General features: G+C 27.7%; 1 protein-coding gene across 7 annotated transcripts in view; it reads left to right on the top strand.

The window, feature by feature from the left end:
- The window catches only part of LOC129960029 (cytosolic purine 5'-nucleotidase-like), a 46,806-nt gene extending 27,588 nt beyond the window's left edge, over nucleotides 1–19,218 (top strand). For all 7 annotated transcript variants that reach the window (XM_056073042.1, XM_056073045.1, XM_056073041.1 and 4 more), the window contains 11 exons: nucleotides 4,177–4,270; nucleotides 4,498–4,577; nucleotides 9,341–9,401; nucleotides 10,832–10,876; nucleotides 11,680–11,772; nucleotides 13,448–13,514; nucleotides 14,610–14,832; nucleotides 15,860–15,920; nucleotides 16,201–16,258; nucleotides 16,347–16,465; nucleotides 16,900–19,218. In XM_056073042.1, the coding sequence (XP_055929017.1) occupies nucleotides 4,177–4,270; nucleotides 4,498–4,577; nucleotides 9,341–9,401; nucleotides 10,832–10,876; nucleotides 11,680–11,772; nucleotides 13,448–13,514; nucleotides 14,610–14,832; nucleotides 15,860–15,920; nucleotides 16,201–16,258; nucleotides 16,347–16,465; nucleotides 16,900–17,124 (1,126 nt within the window). In that variant the 3' untranslated portion in view covers nucleotides 17,125–19,218. The remainder of the gene's footprint in view (nucleotides 1–4,176; nucleotides 4,271–4,497; nucleotides 4,578–9,340; nucleotides 9,402–10,831; nucleotides 10,877–11,679; nucleotides 11,773–13,447; nucleotides 13,515–14,609; nucleotides 14,833–15,859; nucleotides 15,921–16,200; nucleotides 16,259–16,346; nucleotides 16,466–16,899) is intronic.
- Nucleotides 19,219–21,209: the final 1,991 nt, after the last annotated feature.

The raw sequence follows: 21,209 nt of genomic DNA, 5'->3' as shown, positions 1-21,209 counted from the left end.
GAATGTCGGTATAAAAAGAAATGTCTTTGTACCGTCAAAAAACAAAATTAAAAAAATTCTTGGATGCCCTTGAAGTTGTAAGGGACCATAGGCAGTAGCCTACTCTACCTATTCGATAATCTGGCCATATGATCACCAGCATAAAAACCGAAAAGAATTTTTAAATAATGATTGTAACCAAACAAGCGGCATTAAAATATCTTCCGAGCACGTGCGTAGGAATTATATAAAATATGGAAAATATAAGGGGATGTGATTGTTTTTTAAGATGGACGGAGGAAACTTTATAACTTTAATATTTTGTAAATATTAAAGTTCTTTTGTTTATATATGTCATAGTAAGATATGTAAAATGCGCTTGTAAAAAAAATGAGCTATTTATAATGTAATTATATATACGTACGTATTTAAATTAAAAAATGACTACATTTTATTCAAAAGCAGTAAGATATTGAATTTACACTCCCTTATTTTTATTTTTAAATACGAGTTATTGTTAAATACTTTTCGCCTTCAGAGCTATTGTAAACTAATATTTAAAAAAAAGTGTGTGCGTTGGTTTTTCTCAATATATTGTAAATGAATATCCTATGAACAACTTCTTTAATCATCTTTATATTATACACTTTATCCAAAGTGTATTAAACATTCAGAAATATTTGGAATTATATAATTTTTAATACAGTATAATTGGCAGAAGAAAAAGAAAAATTGCACTTCATTTTATATAGTTATAATATTGAATGCCGAATCTAAAATATTGAGGCACAAATTCATTGAACAAGTGCAATCTCAGATAGATAATTTTAGTACGTGTGTGTATGTGTGTGTGTATATATATAATATATCGCCTGTTCACCTGCTATCTTATCGCATGTACTGCCAAATATGCAAACGTCATCGGTGTCCGTCGCATTGGTTTCTTACCAAAAAAAAAAAAAAAAAATTGCAAACGCGATATTTTATTCACTTGTCGTTTCGTCGGCTTTTCTTCTAAATGTGATGCAAACTATAGACTGAATATCCGACAATTAAATTAGATGCCCGATAACCTTTCATTTTAACATCCGCCGCTTCGATTTCTTAGTCGACAGACAAAGAATAGTGAGCAAAAGGCGACGCTATTCACCTCGTTGGTTATTATGCCGAATGTTGAGCAAACTATGGGTTGAATATATGACAGTTCGACAATCAGTCGACCCACTTTGCATTGATTTCTTAATCGACTTACGTAGAGTTGTCGGAAAATGTATTCACCAGTAGCCTTGTCGGCTATTTGTGGAACATTGCTATTCTGCCAACTTAAATCATTTCTCGGATATTTCGATTATTTATAATGCAGTAATTCTAAGATGGGTTTTAAATTATTATGCTCGTTAATACCAAACTTGAACTAAACGTTAAACTAAAACCACACCTACGTTCCGAAGCAATAAAGACTTCCCGACGGAATCCTCAACTTCTTGCCGATGGGGGGGGGGGGCAAGCGGTCACCGACGGGGGGCAATTGCCCCCCCCCCTCCCCACTGTCGCCGCCTCTGAACTTACCTACCGATACCTAATAAATACTCTTATAAATACCGATGTTTTAATATCAAATCATATTCCTAATTATCCTATGATGAAAATTTATGACGCAGGTGTGAGAATTTATTCGTAACCATTATAGTCTACAGATCCAAGAAATATATAATGTTGATTATTTGCTAGGTAAAGTGCTATGTAGGAGATGAATAATGACAAGAAATTTTGATTTCATTTCTTTTAACGTGGTGGTAACTAAAGTAAATAAGCATTAGAAAATAGCAATGGAAAAAAAAAAGCAGGGAACTGTTGCTCGTCTTCCTCTAAAGTATTTATGGAAGGTGCATGTTCCCCAGCTCACTAAGGCTTCAAAGGTTCATACTGTTAACATTTTCCCACTTACTCTTTGTTCCCTCTAACCCTTTCTGATCATATATCTAATTGTTTGAATTAAAAAAGATTTATATTACATGTACAATTAATTACTATTTCAATACAACACTTCTTTTTTTTTTTTTTTTTTTGTAAACATATGAATGTTCATAAATCTTTTTTGTAAAAGATGTTTTCATGCGATTCTTTTGTCGCTTGAAACAATGCAAAATATTATACTCGTTTTAAATTCCTTCTGTATCAAATATTTTCTATGTGTCGTAGAATCTCTAATGTATGAAAAGTTCTATTTATCAGGAAAGCACATTTTCTTATGTTTAAGAAAAATTATAGCGCAAGCTTTTAAAAAACACCGTCTTTAATTCAAGATGGATGATATATGAATAAACTAATAAATATAAAAGTTCAAATGCAAAAAATAAAGCTTACTATATATTTTAAAATTTAAATAATAATTGCTTGAATTTTGCACAATTGTAATGTGCTATAAATAACATTATTTTGATTTCTTATCTAAATGGCATTTTTCAGCTTTTATTTTGTTAATATTAATAAAGAAAATTTAAAAAGAGAAGAACAAATTGTTTACTTAATTACATTTCCTGTGGGGTGAGATATAGTTAAACATTAATCGTACAAGTTAGTTATTGTATAATTTAGTATTTAATTGCAATGCTGTGAGGAATGCGTTTTATCAGTGAAACTCAATCGAAGCACATTATTGATTTATGGAAATAATGTATTTTGTAATCTGAATTTTTTACCTATCTTTATTATTATTTCCATTCGCATTTTGGTGTTGAATGTTATTTCTACAACTGTCAAATTTGCCACAAATATATTTTCATGGGTAGGAAGTAAATTTTAAAATTATTTTTTGTAGTTTGAATTAGAATTTTAATTAAGAATTAAGTGAGGTTTTGGTGTTTTCCGCTGTTAATTTCCAGAAATATTATTGCACGAAATTAATTTAGCACTATTTTTACGAATAAAACTGTTGTGGATTTATTCCCTCTGAATTCTGGCATTAAAAGAAATGTGTTGTTGTTGTTTTTTTTTTGTTCCGTTATTAACAACAGCTCATTATTGCAACAGTTTTCATTCTATGGTGAAATTAAAATAATTTTGAATGTTTAATAATAAATAGTTGTTTCTTCAAATATGTGATCACAAGATTTTTATTCATTGGTGAAAGCTGTTGATGAAAAGTTCTGCTAAATTTCTCTGCCGCTTACTTTAGAAATCAGAATTATATTAATGTGTAAGACTATTTGCAGTTTCAAGATAGTTTATCCGGATGGTTACTATGCCATGAAATTTGAATCTATCAGGCAAGATTTTCTTTTCAATCAATGGGACAAGTGCAAGACTATTAAAACAGCATGGCTGTAAAATAACTTGGCTTATAAAATAGCACATTAAAGTACCATCTATCGCATGTTAATTTTTAAAATTTATTGTTGTGGGAATTAGGATTATGAAGTTATACCTAAGAGATTTATTTGAATTTAAACACATTAATCTCAGCGAGTTGTCTAGTAGCCACAGGCGGCATATAGAAATATATTAGATGATTAAATTGTGCAGAATATTTCATTAATGTATTAAATAACGAAAAATGTTTCTAACTTATTAAAATTGGGAACTTATGGGCACACGCTAAGTTTTTGAGAACTCATTGCAGAGACATTTTTCAGTAGTTTTGAAAACAAGCATAAGTTAGTATGTACACAAAAATTTGAGCTTTGTACTGTGATTGAAAGAAAAGAAAAATATTTTTATAAATGTCTATTTTTTATATGGCAGTTGAAGTACATTAACTTGTAAATTTTATTTTTCTTTTCCTATTTAAATTTACTAAATTATTATTGCATTTCAAATTATTGTGCATTTCTTAATTTGAATTGAAACTCAAATTTATGATATCCCTTTAATTCAGCTTTATTTCATGCTAAACTACTCTTTATAATAAATTTATCATTTGATAGGTTTTAAAATATTTAATTTTATTTGTTATTTTCAAAATTGTTTATGAAGTAGTGTGATGTTTATTGCACTTCTCAGAAATGTTAACAAATTTTCTTTCATTTTTGTTCATTTTTTGGATATGATTTTTCATATTCCTTTCCATCACTGCTAATTTTAACAATATCACCTACTAAATGCTTCATAGCCGGTGGTTATCTTGTCATGCCAAAGAGTTAGGTATGAAATGGTTGAATTTCCAAAATGAATGTGTTGCTGTAATTTTTGTTTTAGAGGAAAAAATGGAATCAAGAATGGAAACATTTTCATGGCTTACAGATCAATTTTTCAAGACGTGAGAGATGCAGTTGATTGGGTTCATATGCGAGTATGTACACAAAAATTTGAGCTTCATATTGAGTAACTTCTTTAAATGGATTCTCAAAATCATTATTTATCATTATTTAGTACTTTTTTTATATTATTTTTAAAATAAATAGTATTTCTATCTTAGGGTCGTTTACATATTTATTTAAATACGTTTAAATAAAGGAACTTGCTTATTATTTTTATTCAATTTGTTTTAAAGTGAAATTTCTGAAATTTTGTTTATAGGGTACATTAAAAGAAGAAACTGTCAATAATCTGGGACAGTATGTGAATCGAGATGAACGCCTTCCTATGTTATTTCATCGGTAAGAATGAATTTTTTTCCCATTGGTTAACAAAGTTGCAAGGTAGTCTCTATATCAATTTTTCAAAAGCATTAAGAATACCCCATTTCTACTTTTTAAAAATGGAAATTTTTTCTTGTATATAATTTTTACTTCCATCTACAGTCTGGACAAATTGTAATAAATTTCAATAAAAGTATAAAGTAGTAGTGGAAATATTTGCCCTTTTTTTAGCTTTTAACAAAAGAAATGCACATTGTAGTATTTAATTTAGATATAAAAGTTTTATTTTGGATTTCAAGCTTTTCTACCTTTAAAGTTATTCATTAGAATATTTGGGATTCTGTTACCTTACATAATCAAATATTGATTGCTTCCATAGTAGACATTTTAAAGGAGCTGGCAGTTTTTTAAATTCAGAAATCGATTTATTGTTGTTTTTGGCTTATTATTAGAAATGAATGGAATATTCAGTTAATATCTCCAAAAGATATATGTAACTAACTTCAAATCATGACAACATTTAGAATACCAAGTGAAAACCGACGTCAAACACAGTATCTAAAGTGAAAAGTGTACAAAATGTGCTGTTTTAACTTTTTAAGCTAACGAAACAAAACTTCCCCCGATTTTTCCAACAACAGCTTCTAAGGGGCTTCTAATGTTTAAGATAATCACTTGCAGCTCTAAACAGTGAATGTGTCAATCATTAGATTTTGAGAAGTTTATTAAAAATTAAGGATTCACTTGATTCATAAGCTAAAGTAAAAATACTCTAGTTGAAGGAAAGTGGATTTATTAAAAAAACAACAAAAACAAATGGTATTAAAAAGAATTTATTTTAAATGTGTGGATAAATTAAATTTATCGTATAACTAGCTGATTGGCCTAGTCTTGCTCAAATTAAATTGAGAGCTTCACATTTATTTTCTAGTTTTTGCTAAATTTAATTATGTCAAAAATGAAACTTCAGGTATAATGAACCCTTCAAAACAAAATATTCAATAATTTTAAAAATAATAAAAAAAATCTCACAATTTTAGTTTTAGTTTCCATTTTTAGACTTTTCTTTCCACAGAAGAAAATCTTGCAACAGTTTCAAAAATACAAATACTAAAACTATGTGCTGAAGAAATAATATCAAAAGATGAAAATCTTGAAATATTATTGATGCATTTAGTGGTCTTAATTCAAAAGATCTTTGTTCTGTTCTAACTATAGTTCAAAGTTAATCATAAGTAATAACAATAAATATATAATATCAATTTAAGTATGGTAAAAGACACACAAACATTATATATATATATATATATATATATATATATATATTAACTAACTTATTAATTAGTTTTATATAACTAATAACAAGCTTTTGTTTCGCTAAATATTGCACGTAGGTATATACTTCCCTTTACAAAGCTTTATTAAATAAGATGAGCAATTGTATGAAATCGCTTTGACTTCTGTGGGGAGAGATAATAAAAAGTTTTTTAAAAATTTATATGTCCCCCCCCACATAGTGTAAAAGTGTTAGTAGTAAGAGAAATATTTTACTTATTATCTATGCACATACAAAGTTCCACATTTCTGTCTACAAATTTGATGATATATCCTCAATTTAAAATTTAGTAGACTTATCACAAATTTAGATTAAAGCATTTATTTCAGAAGTGCAAACTTATTCGATGAGGAAAAATTGTTTTATGTAAATATTTTTCTAGTAGAACATAATTCAATCTAAATGACTTAAAAAATTTTTTTAATCACGCTTGATGCTGTTCATTCGGATTGGTCAACAGCTGCAACTTCGTAGTGAATGGAAGAGAAACTGAAAATTTAAGATATCTTAGAGAAATACTGGAATGCTGAGTGAAAAATAAAATTATTTGTTTTAACTGTGTACTTTCTTAAAGAATAACAAATTCCAGTTACTTGGGATGGGACATTTGGATACACTAACGATTTATGCTGCATGTATTCGTAATCATGACCTGGTTGTAAAAAAATTTAAAACGTCGTGATTTTCCGCATTTTCGGCATCCTTCTAAACAGTATGTTTACAGTATGATTTAATGATTACAAATATAGGATTTTTTATTTTCCCGGAGACGAACAAGAAAGATGAGTCATTATACATGCGATACAGAAATTGACATTCTGGCGTATTTTTCAAATTACCCTCATACTAGTTTACAAACAGTCTGTCCAAAACCGACAGTGTAGAGAATATTTCATCGTAATAATTGGCACCCATACAGCATTTGTAAGTTCATGCATTCTTCACAATCGACGTCTAGAATTTTTCAGTTGTGCTTATTTAGGTGAAATCAAATACTTCTTTTCTGAGAAATATAATTTGGGCTGACGAATGTTGCTTTAATCGAGATTAATTGATCAACATTAATCTTCAGAACTATTCCTTTTAGAAAGGTAAAACTCCATTATCCGTAGAATAGTTTCATTATCATTGGCAATTTTATATGGTATGTGCATTTTTAGAAACGCTTTGGTTGGTTTCATTTTGCACAACGATATGATGAAGGTTATATTCAGTTTATTTTTGATTGGCATAATATTTGAACTAAGGGATGATTAAGGTTTCGTCAGTACATCTCTAGATCTTTGCTGATGAAGTCAAAGGCCTGTTTGTAAATCACAAGTGATGAAATCCGACGCATATACTCAAGCATTGTTAAAAGAATGCAACTTAGTATACGTGTCGAATGTGACCTCTTGAACAAATTTTTAGCAATCCTATTAATGTATTATCATACTATTTTTTAAATTTTGATGAAGGCTCATAAATGTGTTTTTATTTTCAAATTCTGTTTTAATAATCTTTTGTAATATTTATATTATCCCGGAAAATTATAACGAAAATCTCGCTTAAATACCATTGTCAGAGATATGAGAAAATGGACTAAATCACTTAATTTTCCTTCTAATATCTCAGCAAATTTTCCTGATAGAAATATGAAACTTTGTGAACTTGTAGATGGGTGTAAGAAAAATGTTTTACATAATGACATGTTTTCTCTAAGAGGACTATATAAAAATTATTTTTGTTCCTTATCCTTTACAGAAGCCAAAGTATTTTCATACATTTGGATACTTTATTTGATGAAATTTTACAATTGAAAGTATATGTCAGTAGCTAAGGAAATGAAAGCTTATTCCGATTTTTTTTTTTTGGGGGGGGGGACAATCTGTATTTAGATAATGGCAAAAAAAAAAAAAAAAAAATTCTAAATCAACTAATTTTTTCCAAAACTGGATTTTTGTGGAAATTTAATACATTTTTAATCAGCAAGTGTGCAAATTACATATTTAATCCCACGTCTTCTTTAAGTAATAAAGTAGAGATATGTCTAACTGTAATCCAGATTCTTCGTTATTTTAAAGTACTTAAGATTTCTAATATCTGTTCATATAAAGCGCAGTAAAAGTTCTTAGTAAAATTTGATTTCTAATGAAGAGGGAAAAAATTAATTTCCTCTTAAATTCGTGTGAACTTCGGAATTAATTTCTTTCATCTTCCTTCATTTTTATAAGTATGTTGCCATTAACTGATAAACAAATGCTTATTTATATTGGCTGCATATGTTAGGTATATATAATGCAACAAATTTCCCACAGTTGTTAAACTGTTCCAGCTATGTGCTTTAATTTCATGTCATTTTTCTATAAATATTTACAAATTTTTTCTTTATATGATATTTCCCATTGTAGTCATCTACGAAGTTCGCTTTTTCATCGATTACATATATCTTGGTTTCCCATTTAGTTTTCTAATCGTTTGAATGCATAAAATTTTAAATTAAAACAAAATTTTTAAGGCTAGAAAACAAATTTTCAATAATAAATTAATACATGAATAACAAGCTTTTCAATAATAAATTAATACATGAATAACAAGCTTTTCAATAATAAATTAATACATGAATAACAAGCTTTTCAATAATAAATTAATACATGAATATACGATCTCGTTTCAAGATTTCATTCATGTTTAAATACGACAGATCAATCTTTCTCTCACATAAAGATATTCTAATTCAGAAAAAATAAATAGCTATTTTTATGCTGTATTTCAAACTAAAAATAGGTAAATTGTAAAAAAAAAAAAAAAAAAAGCATGGCAGTTTTTGTTTTAAGATCCCGTACATGTTTTGCTTACTTATTTATGCACCTCTCAATTAATTGATTTAGTGTAGTGAAATGAAAGTAATTTATTCTTTCTAGTGATATGAGAGTAAAAGCTTTGTTTTTTTCTAAATAGTGATGCTAATTATGGTAGAAAATTTGTGAAAGTTGGGGTATCATATAATCAGCTGTAAACAAGAAATTAAATACTAGAATATTATTATATTGTCATATTAGCTTTTGAAAATAAAATAAAGTCGTAATTGTAATCGCATGTCTCTTTTAATTGTATATTTAGTTGTGTTTTGTTTGTTTGTACATCTTTATACAGATTAAATGTTCATAAAAGAAATTTTATATTGAAAACATAAGTTTCTCAGTATATCATTTTTTTTTTTTAATTTTGGAAATACTTTAACTTAAGTATGCACTTAAAATTTGCAAAGTATTTTAATATATTTCGATATGTCTTATAATTTTCTTATAATTTATTTTAACATTATTGTACTTAATATCTGAGTGACAATTAACCTGGAATGCAGCATTTTTTGAGTGAATTAGTATGGCGTTCTATGTGTTAAAAAAAAAAATGCGTGTCAATATTTTTTTTTTTTTTTATCATTTTAAAATTTTTCTTTCAGAATGCATGAAGTTGGGAAGAAGACATTTCTTCTTACAAATAGTGACTATGCTTATACTGAGGTAAAATCTTTCAACGCAATGTTTCGAACTTGATTAGTTTTTTAGATGTACAACTTCGATTCCGCCATCTTTTTCCAATATATGAGGCTTTATTCTGGCAAAGTGATTACCTATTCATTATTTAAAGTACTGTTTGGCGCTATCTATTACTTTTCCATCTTTTTGGCGATTTTCGGTTACCATCTCGGAAAAAACGATACCTTTTGAGGAGATCTGCGAATCTTTCCGTTTTTGGTTCCTTCATAAGAGCTAAAATATTGATCAGCCAGGACCGTGAGTCATCGTTCGAAACGAATGGTAGTAGAAAGAACAACATCTAGAGAATACGGTTTTGAAACAGTTGTTCATACGCAAAGAAACACCATTCAACATCTTTCGGTTTCAACCCGTACAAACCTAATTTCTTTGCTTCTGAATTATTCCCTTGACTGTGAGACGTTATGAAATGGCTCGTGGAGTCACTCCCAATAATCTAACAATTCTTCTTGCATTTGCACGAGTCTTCCTCAAGTGATGCCTCTTGTTCGAAATATTCGAAAATTTTCTCTGCTGGACTGCCTTGGTGGCCGCCGATGTCAAAATCACCGCTCTTGAAACCTTAAAACCACTCACATGATCTTTCACTAAGAGCATACTCGCCATAAGTACTTGAGAGCATTCGGTGCACATCAGCCTCAGTTTTATTCAAATGGATGCAGAAAATCAAAACTTCTCGCAAATGAATAAATTTGGCTTGAAAATTAACATCTTAGATCGAGAATAAATTTATGATGCAAACGTAAATTCACTAATGTGTGTTGACAGATGTCCAAGCTTTTTGTATGACATTTTTGATCTGCTTAGTTATTACCTCCATTCACAGTCACGACAAGCAACCACCGCCGCCGCTATCTATCAAAAAACGACGAATAAAAGTTGTACATATATCAGTTTGTTGAAAATTCGAAAACAGTTTGATAATTCAGATTATCATATACCTTGTTTTGCTTGTTAGGATCATTAGTTGCATGCATTTAATTGCCTAGTCAAAGTGTACTTGTTTTTATTATTTGCAAATATCAGTGTAAGGAATTTTTTCTAAGTAATGAATTGAATCATGTTGTTCCATTTTATTTTATTAAAAATGTAACAAATTTTAGATTTATGTCATTGCAGTGAAGTTTTAACAAAAACCTTGAATTTTTGTTTGCAAATCAAAAAGGTTTCTGTTCATTAAATATTGATATAATATTGAAACTATTTATTGCATCAGTAATATTAAAGAAATTTTCATTACTAGTATATAATTGCCATTTTTCATTGTGAATAATTTGAGGTATCGTTATTTTTATTTTCATATATTTATGAATAAAAATGCTTTAATAAATTACGAAATTTAATGAGATTTGTCAGATTTTGTAAAACTTGTATAATTTCTTTTTATTTTCCAGAAAATTATGTCTTATTTGTTTGATTTCCCTTGTGAAGGCCGAAAAGTAAGTAAACAAAATTGACTATTTTTAATTAATAATTTTAATTCTTAATACAGCTCATATCATCTTTCCCCAGTGTAGAAATCGTAGTGTATATTATATTAATAGAACTAATTAGCTGTAGTTATGAAATGAGGAACAAACTGCCGTTTTGTCGATTCAGATTTGCTGTCAAAACTATTCCGATTTACGTAACATTTCGGTCTAAGAGGGAAAATCTATCTTCTGTTGGGCAGCAGATTTCTTAGAATTAAAAATTCATTTTGGCAAAATACAGCATTATTATTTTTTTTGAATGATTTGTGTCGTGAAAACAATTGTATCTCAAAATATTATTTTATTATTTATTCTTTATTGCATAACTATTTTCGACTGCCAAACATTGTTTTAACTTCCAATTTTTTTAAAGCGATTTTTGCATATTTTTGCTCTAAAGCATGATTTGTAAAATTTGAATGCTTTTCCAGACTACCCTTGGAATTTTTAATCTCGGTGAAAAATATTCTTCTCCAAAAATTTATGCTGAATTTACAAATTCATTTTTATTGTTGAAATTTATGCTACGTATAATAATTTCAAAGTTAACTCTTGATTATATTCTTTCCTTTTCCGTTGCTGGTATAGTTGAAAAATGGTGTGTATTTTTATGTTTAACAGCTATTTTTCTCTTGAGGTCTTAATTTGACTTGAACTTAATTTGCGTTCTTCATCCTTATTTTCTTGGTACCATAGAAAATGTTCTTGATTTGTAGTTAAATTTTTTATACATCAGTCTAATTTAATGGCTATTTTATTTTCCATTTTAGAGAGATTGGAAAGAGTATTTTGACTATATTTTAGTTGATGCTAGAAAGCCTGTGTTTTTTAGTGGTGGAACAACTTTAAGACAAGTCAATATAGTAAGTATTCTTGTATTGCTACTTTATTCATGATGAAAACCAGAATCATAATGTGCATGTTATCTTAACATAGATGTATGCATTATTTTAAGCCAATGTTATTGAAATTGTTAGTTAAATGAATGATAAAAATTGATTTCGCTTATATATCAAAAACGGGGGGGGGGCAGGTCTCAGAGGAAACTTTATAAAATTTCTGCACAATTTTAAAGTCAAATTGTGTATTTGCTGAAAGTTAAGTATTATACAATGTTTTAGATCTTGTGATACACTTTTAAAATGCATTTTATAAAATTATTTATATTACTTTTAAACGTGCAAAGTAACTTCGTATATATGCAGATTTGTATGATTTTATACTTATGGAATGCGATTTTTAAGTATTTTAACACAACTTGTGTAACGCATGCAGTTAATTAGCAAGAATAAAGTAGGAAATGCAAATAGGTTAATTAGATGCTACAGATTTTTTTCACATGATGTATACCACACAAGTATTCACATAGCTTCTTTATTTCGTTGCTTCTAAATTAATTGGATATGTCGTTTTAAAGTGTAGATTTTACTTTTTCGATCAGTTTGATAAAAAATTCTAATAAATGCTACGTAGCAATTTTATCATTTTCCTAATTTGATTTTGTCACTCAAATAAACCAAGATCTACTTGAAGGAAAAGATTCTTGAAATAATTTTCTTAATTGAAAATTAGTAAATAATTGAGTGATGTGAAGTTAACATCTAGTAAAAATTAGCCACCTTTTATAATCTATGAAAAGATCCTTTGAATGTCTTATAAAAAGAAGACATTCAAAATAATTCTGAAGAAGCTGTAGAATAGAGTTAGCAAACTTAATATAATCGCTGACGGTTTCGTCTCTTTTGAGAACGTTTTATCTTTTTTTAACATATTAGATTTCTGGTATAATTTTCATTTCTGCAATTTGATTTTCATCTCTTTTCATTTTTTTTCACTTTTTTTGATAGATTGTACAAATTAAAAGTTCTATTTAAGGTAGCCTTTTAAAAAAATTATCAAATCAAATTGTGTGAAGCAAAAACTCTTTAAATCTTGTAAATAAAACTTTTTGTTTTAACTGTCTTCCTTTAAAAAAAAGTGCAAAAATAATGTTGATATGAATTTCTTTTTTAATTCAGTTTGTAATAAGATTTAAAGAAGTCTGGCAGGTTTTAGCTAATTTTGAAACAAACTGAAACGAACGCGGGCAGACACACACACACACACACACACATACTTGTCTGCTTATATAAAGGTAGGTTATTTTTAGTGTATGAAACTAAAAGGAGGTATAATTTTTTTTAAGCAACAAAATTTGTTATTGGAAAGTACTGCAGAATGAGGTGAGATTGTGCTGATTGGGCATGTTTTAAAAATCATGTAAAATTATTAGCTGGATTTTTATTATTAAACATTTAAAAAGTTGAATCGGTTAATTTTTATGAATCTAATAAAGGTTTAATAAAACTTTTCGGAATAATGTTTTGGATTTTAAATGCCTCATGATTATGTTTTTAAAAATCATATATTTCTTAAGATGCCCTTCCTTTCAACTTTTGTAAATATGTTTATAGCAAGTTAAGTATATCTTTAAAGTCTTTTGTTATAGCAAGTTAAGTGTAGATATAATCTCTAAAACCTTTTGTATTTTCGTTTTAGGAAACTGGTGCTCTAAGAATCGGCATACATGTAGGGCCTTTAGCTCCTGGGCAAGTGTATTCTGGTGGTATGTACATCATTTATTCCATGATGGGAAAATTACAATGAAGTTGCAAAGAAGAATTTTATACATATATATTTAAACTTTAGTTTATTGCAATGAAAATCAATGTTTTAATTATATCTGTCAAATGGTGCTTTCTAATGGTAAAGAATTTTTAAATTAGATCTTTTTCCAAATTTCTTTATAATGAAGGCGAAGCTTTTTCATCAAATAATTGTTATAAATTTATAAGTGTGTGAACTAAATACTGTATATTAAATATGACTACAGTTATCTATAGGTATTATTTTATTTTGGTTTCTGACTAATTTGGTAAATATTTTTCGAAATTTCTTTTTATATCTACATATGAAAGCGCTAAACTGGATTATTGCATAAATTCTTTAAGAAATTAAGATCTATTGTTGCATTTCGTGATTTCCTTCTTTTATTTCTGATAGATTTAAATAAAATTACTGTTAAATTTATGAAGTTCTTATTCAGTATATATTTGTAAAATATATTAGTTATTTGGAGCTGTAGGGATCATTTAAAATAGTTGAAGTTGTTTAAATCCAGAAATTTTTATTTGAAGGGTTTTTGTTATACAGGGTGCTCCTAAAATATCTTCTAATATTTGAAATGGGAGTAGAAAGTATTTTTATTTTTTGTCATAGAATGTGTATCTGGAAATTGTCTATTCGGAAATCTTTCCTTGCACAGCCTCTGAGCAATTTGCACGTTTCCGTCCGCTGCTCCATACATCAGATGGATATCTGCAAGCTATGCATGCTGTTCTAATCCCAGCAACCAAATGACCATTTATTCCCAGATACCATACGGCTGCCCCTAACTTGCGCCATCTACTGTGGGCTTAAACGCGCCATTTCCGGACACATATTCTGTGACAAAAAACCCTTAATTTGGTCCTCTCTATCCCCCTTTCAAATACTGGCAAATATTTGCGGAGCACCCTGTATATAGCAAGATAAAGTGTTTCCAAGTTGGCTAAGTAATGTGGTATTAATTCTTATAGTGATGCTTTAAAAATATGAAGCATTTGTTATCGAAAACATATTCTTGCTTTAATTTTTTTAAATGCTTGTGTATTTCTTATAGGTAGCTCAGATGTGTTCACAACGTTGATTGGAGCTAGTGGTAAAGATGTACTTTATGTTGGTGACCATATCTATGGTGATATTTTAAAATCAAAGAAAACACGAGGATGGCGAACATTTTTAGTTGTTCCTGAATTGCAGCGAGAAGTCCATGTATGGACAAAGAAATGCGATTTGTTCCATCGATTGCAGGACTTGGATATTCAGCTAGGAGATACTTATAAGTAATTTTTTGTACATTTGTCAATATTGCTAATGATATATTTTTGAAACGAACTGTTTTATTTATTTGAGCATCTGCTTATTTTATCCACAAAATTTGTTATAGTTATGTTTTTAAAAAAATGCGGAACGTTTTTTTTTTTTTTTTTTTTTTAAAGTTATTTTCTGTTGATTAAGCCGATTTTTTGGAATACTATTCGGGGCTACCAATCATATATATTTTTTTGTTATAAAATCTTTAAAAAAAATGTTAAATATCTTGAAATAAGCAGAGTTAAATTTTACAATTTTGCATTTCTGAAACATGAATAATAATTGTAATGAAATATGGTCTTTTTTCTTTTCTATCTTTTTATTGTTTAAAAAGTAGAATAATTTTAAAGAAACGTGAATTTAAATTTCCATTTTTGCAATCAGGCTTCTATTTAGAATTTTTATTTAAAAAAAAGATATCAATGCTTTAATAAAAATATTTTTAAATGAAATGAAATAAGTGCTGTTGGTTAAGATTAATTGATTGCATTTTATTTTCCTTTGAAAGGATATTTTGCTTTTTGCTTGGAAAGGATTTTCCTCAATAGTGGATGTTTCTTTGCGAGATTAACGTACAAAATATATCATCAACTGGTTAAAACAATTATCAGAGTTCAGTCAACGAAATTCATTAGCCTGTTGATGTATTAGAAGATATAGCTATCTAGGATCTTTCTTTCATTATTGTGAATCATATTATTTTTTCAGTAAATTTCGAAGCACTTTCAATTAAATAGATTAGATTACACGGAAAATATAAAAAAAATGAAATCTAATTTTATCTTTTTTGATGTGGTATTAATTATTTGTTTGGTCTAAATTTCAAAAAGACGACATCTTCTTTTGTTTCAAATATCTTTGTGAAAGTATTTTAAAACATATCAAATGCTAGGTTTTTTTTTTCTTTTATTGCCAAAAGCATGCTTTTTCTCTTTGTTTTTTCTGATTATCATTTTTCTGCTGACGTTCTTGACCGAAAATTTTGATATCTTTTAGGGAAATGGACAGTAGCTGTAAAGAAATTCCTGACATTAGTGAGTTACGAACCGCAATAAGGGTCAGTTTCCCCGCTTTTGCTGTCAGTAATTTGTTTTTGCTTTTATCTGTTAATAAATTACTGTGTTTATTGCGATGAATTTTATCATTCATTCATTCACTTTTTGAGCTAAAATTTTGAACTAACCAATTGTAAAATCTTACTCAATTTACCAGGTATAATTAATTGAAAGGATTATTGAATACTTTTATGAATATTTCTATATTTATATTTACTTTTTTCTAAATGAATTTTCTGAACCTGAAATATTTCCAATTTTTCTTCTTTTTTTGTATTTTAGGAAGTGTCACATGAGCTTGACATGTCTTATGGCATCTTAGGTAGCACTTTTAGAAGCGGTATGTCTTTCAAAATTTATTTTTTCATTAATTCAAATTTTTTTAAATTATTGCATTCAAATAGAATAATTGCAATTTTTTCTTTTAGGTTCTAGGCAGACATTTTTTGCTAATCAAATATGCCATTATGCAGATATCTATGCTTGTACATTTTTGAATTTGATGTACTATCCATTTAGTTACATGTTCAGAGCTCCACCTATGTTGGTAATATATATTTTGTTATTTTTTTTTTCATTCTGTCTATGCAATACAAATTAGATTCTTATATTTCATTACTTTTAATTATCAAGACAGTATTTTAATCCCCATCATCGATCATGGGAAATTTAAACAAATTTATAAAAATTTGATAAATTTGATACAATTTTATAAAATTTCATCGCTTTTCATTTTGTATGCAAGACATATAACTGATAAAACTGCTAGACTGATAAAACATGCTAGAAATATTTTTCTTTTTTGTCATAATTATCACCTGAATGTACGGCTCTGACTTATACCACTTTAACTGCAACAGTGCAGAAGTTTTTAGATAGTTTTGTATAAAATTTTTGTTGTACAGTTGACTACCATTTCTGCTAATTACAGTTAGAGAAGTTTATATTGTGCATCTAATGCAATGTTTGTTTGTTTTTCAGATGCCTCATGAATCAACTGTTGAGCATGAAGAAAAGTCTTTTGTATCGAATGGAGAAGTTGAAGAAATTGAGGAGGAAAGTCAAGAACCTATTAGAAGACGCTCAAGACTTGAAAACAGTGAAAGCTCCGTGCCGCATTTATTTGCGGAAACTCCTAATGTTGTTACTCATCATCATGATACTGATGATGATGATGAAGATACAGATAAATCGGCTGAAAATTGAAATATTAGCACCTCTTGAATTTCATAGTTTTTTTGTTTGAACTGCATTTATTAATTAAAACTATTTTTGGGTACTATAAGTGTATCTTTGCTGTTCAAATTAACTTACATTTAGCGTCAGTATAATCTATCTTTCATAAAATTAAACTGTTAAATTTTTGATATAGAAAAACATGAAAGTACTGTTGTATTAAGTTTATTTTTATACATCTAATAACTGCTGTTATTGATTACATTATAAACTTTTTCCATTTATATTTCTTTTTCTTTTCACATTGTCTTTGCTGTTTATATGGAAGCTTGTACGAAACTTGAACGAGCAATCCATTTTCAATTAGTTTATACATTTTATTTAATCTCTTTGATGTCTCTTTTATGTATTTTGAAGGATATCTTTTAAGGTGCTGTTTATTGCGAAAAAATGTCATTTCATTCTATGCACATCTTTATATTTTAAAATGTGAACAGGATTTATGAATTTAAATACTTCTTGTGCTTGTATAACTCTCATCAAATATTTTTTTAACACCGCATTGTTAACTTAATAAGCATTAAATAAAGCATCTATTGCTTTAAAAAATGTTTTTGCTTTTTATTAAGATCTTTAATCTTCATTTTGTTTGGTTTCGAATATGAAACTTCCTTTACAGCTTCACATAACTGGTTCTTGACATAATCCAAAAATTTACATGTTAGTTTGTTAACTTTTTCTCGTTTTAGCTCAACAATCGTTTTAACATTTTCAATTATTGTAAGAACAGATTTAAGTCTGGCAGATGCAATGTGAAACATATCAATGATTTATTAAGCAGCTATTTTATCTTTTGTTTTGGAAATATAGGTCCTTCAAGGTAATTTTAAATCTTAAAATGCTTTCTGCAGCTCATGCATTTCCCAATATTTACATATATTTTTTTCTTTATTTTAATGATAAGATTTTTATTTCAATTACAATATATTTCATTTAACTCAATAACATACTACGTTTTTTATGAGGTGAAAGCAGCATTTGTCAGATTTCTGAATTCTTTGATTGTTATGTTTGCTGAAAATATGAAATTCATTCATTAGGCAAACCGAGTGAAGAAAGATTACATTGATTTGCCAACTTTCTGGTTCTCATACTGGTTATGTGAAACTGATTGGAAAAAATGCAGAATGTTATTTTGGTGAAAAAATTGTTAAATGAATTACTGAGCGGATGATAGAATATGTTTTGAAATTGTCATATTTATTTCTCTCTCTCCAGAACATTTTATGAAGTTAAAATATACATGAGTTGTATTCAAAGAACCTTCTTAAAGAACGAAAAACGGATTTAAGTAGACTGTGAGGTCTAAAACAATAGAAAAATAATAAGATGTATTAAACTGAAGAACATATACTTAAAACTATGCCAGATTTGAACATTCAAGTTTTGTCAAAATATTTCGTTTCTTCGGTTTTCTATAATTTTTACAGTTTTTTATAATGTAACAGATGTAATTTCGCAATGTAACAATGAATTTTCTAGGAGTTGAAGCCAGCAGATAAGCAATTTATACATGCGTTTTCTGATATCGGCTTAAACTGAATGAAAACAGAATTTTCACTCAGAAAATATTTTCGCTGTTCTATTCTAAAATTTCCATTCCACTTATATAAGTTAATTTTTTTTTTTTCACTTTCTAAAAATGGAATTTCTTTTTGTTTATAAGAGTTTATTTATTTTACTATTTTATTATTTATTGTCTGTATTAAATAAGTTATGTATATTAAGTAGATTATTATTTAGCACGTTCAATATTCTGTCAAAAATGCAATTAATTTTGACCATTAATTTTATTGTTGTTGATATTTGATGCATTCTAAAATTGTTTGTCAAAGAAATAAACTATCAGCAAATAAATTTGAAAAATGAGCTAGGATTTTTTTTTTTTTTTCCAATTTGCAACATCTTTTTAGTTGCTTGATTGGTATTTATAATAAATGCAAGAAGTCCTAATCTTTTATTTCTTTATCTTCAGCACAACGAATGTTAATGGTACGATGCATAAACACAAATATATTTATGCAAATGTTATAGGCTGATCAATAAATAAATCTTGGTGGTTGATTCCATGTCTTTCCATTCACATTCAAAAAGATTTCTCCTTTAAACATTGTAATTTTCAAAATGACTAACTGATGCGCCTTTATATATAATAAAACAGTTTATGAGAAAGCAAGGGTTAAAGTATTTCTGTGTAATATTTGACATTAATGAAGAAGTTGCCTAAAATCCTGAATAATTTTGATTTTATATAATTCTCAGATTGAAACTTTTATAATAATAAATTTTCAATTAAATAGTATTTAAAATGCATCTACATAGTAGTGCACATTATTGCATTTAACTCAAAATTTAAAAAAAAAAAAAAAAAAAAAAAAAAAAATTTGAATACATATATTTAATCTGAATGCATACAATAATACAAGTAAATACAATTAAGTAATGATGATGGTTTGTAGTCAATATCTTCGATAAAGCAGGTTTATTAATTAGACAAATTTTGTAAATGCAGGGCTTTCTAGTGTCGCGAAGTCTGTGTTAACCTGCTGAAAACATTGTTAATCGCTTACCCAAGATTGAAAAGTTGACATACATTTAACTGAAGTAGTGTAAATTAAACAATGGGTATAATTTATCTATTAGTTGGTATGTATATCAATGTCGAAGCTCGAATCGAGGAATGTTCGAAATTTCGATTTATTAAAGTACAAAAAAATGATAAACATTTATCAATTTGACATAAAATATCGAACGATATATTTGAAATTCTGGCAAGTCTATTGCGTTTGTTATCCCGAATTTGATTTTTCTTGCATTTTATTCATTCCTTTGATAATCTATAAATAAATGTTCGTTTTCTAAGATTTTCTTTTAAAATACTTCGAATACAAATTCTTGAAATTTTAATAGTAAGTGGTTATTCGCGTACATTGCCATTAAAAAATAAATGCCTGCAGATATAATGAGTCTCTAAACTTAATATTCATTAATGATTGTATAGGTTAAAATTCATTGAATCATATAATACCAATTTCATGTGAAAGAAATTTGGGTTTCATAAAATGCGATACTACTTTCGATACTGGTAAGCGCCATATAACAGCAAGAGAAACTACCTAGCCAGCGAAATTCATCTTTAGAGATTTAAAATTGAAAGCATGCTGATTATTTCCAAATACCTGTGTGTTCTATTAAGTAAGTGTTTCAATTTTCTTATCATGTAAGAATAACTATAGTTCGCTGTGTGTTTATTATGGCTTCCAAGCAATTCACTGATGATCTCGTTTTATCTGTATGTATAGTCATAAAATAGCAATCGGTGCATCGATTACCGTAATAAGGCAATACTAAATGTCAATAGTTTAAATTTGCAAATTCAGTAACTGATTTTTAATTAATATTGCATATCAATTAAATTAACGTCTTTGTTCTGGCATTATTTTTGTTCTTTTAACACAATTTTAGTTTTTACCAATTTTTTTTTATTACTCTTGCATATTTTAAATCTGCTATGCCGATTTATTTTTGTGAAATTAAATTCATTTTTTATTCAATTTTACTAGTTTTCCATTTGTTAACATATAAGATTATTAAAATGAATTCTTACTTAAATGTTCTGTTTTATGAAATAAATCATACTTTTAAATGTTTTATATAAAAAAAATTAGGCTTATTGGATTGACAGTAAAGTTCAAATTATTGCCATAAACATCATTAAATTAATATTCCGTCTTTATATTAAATTCTGACAAAATCTTGGATTTTATATAAATGTGAAATGATTATTCTTTTAAAGATATTTTTAGGATATTAAAGAATTTCTTTTTACTTTTGAAGAGTGTTATCTTAATCTGATAATTCTTAAAAATGTTTGCGTATAGTTCGTATCGACTCCTTATTCTTTTTAAATCTATTTTATGACATGTTGCTGTAATTTTGGAAATTTTTCCAGGAGATATTAATTTCTTAAACAAATGCTCGCTTTTCTCATCGATTGTGAGATTTCATTTGTACAAGAAACGCGGAGTAACCTATTGTAAACTTAGTTTCCCAGA

This window comes from Argiope bruennichi, chromosome X2 (assembly GCF_947563725.1).
Source record: "Argiope bruennichi chromosome X2, qqArgBrue1.1, whole genome shotgun sequence".
Taxonomy (NCBI): Eukaryota; Metazoa; Arthropoda; class Arachnida; order Araneae; family Araneidae; genus Argiope; species Argiope bruennichi.
This window is presented reverse-complemented; position numbering and strand designations above follow the sequence as displayed.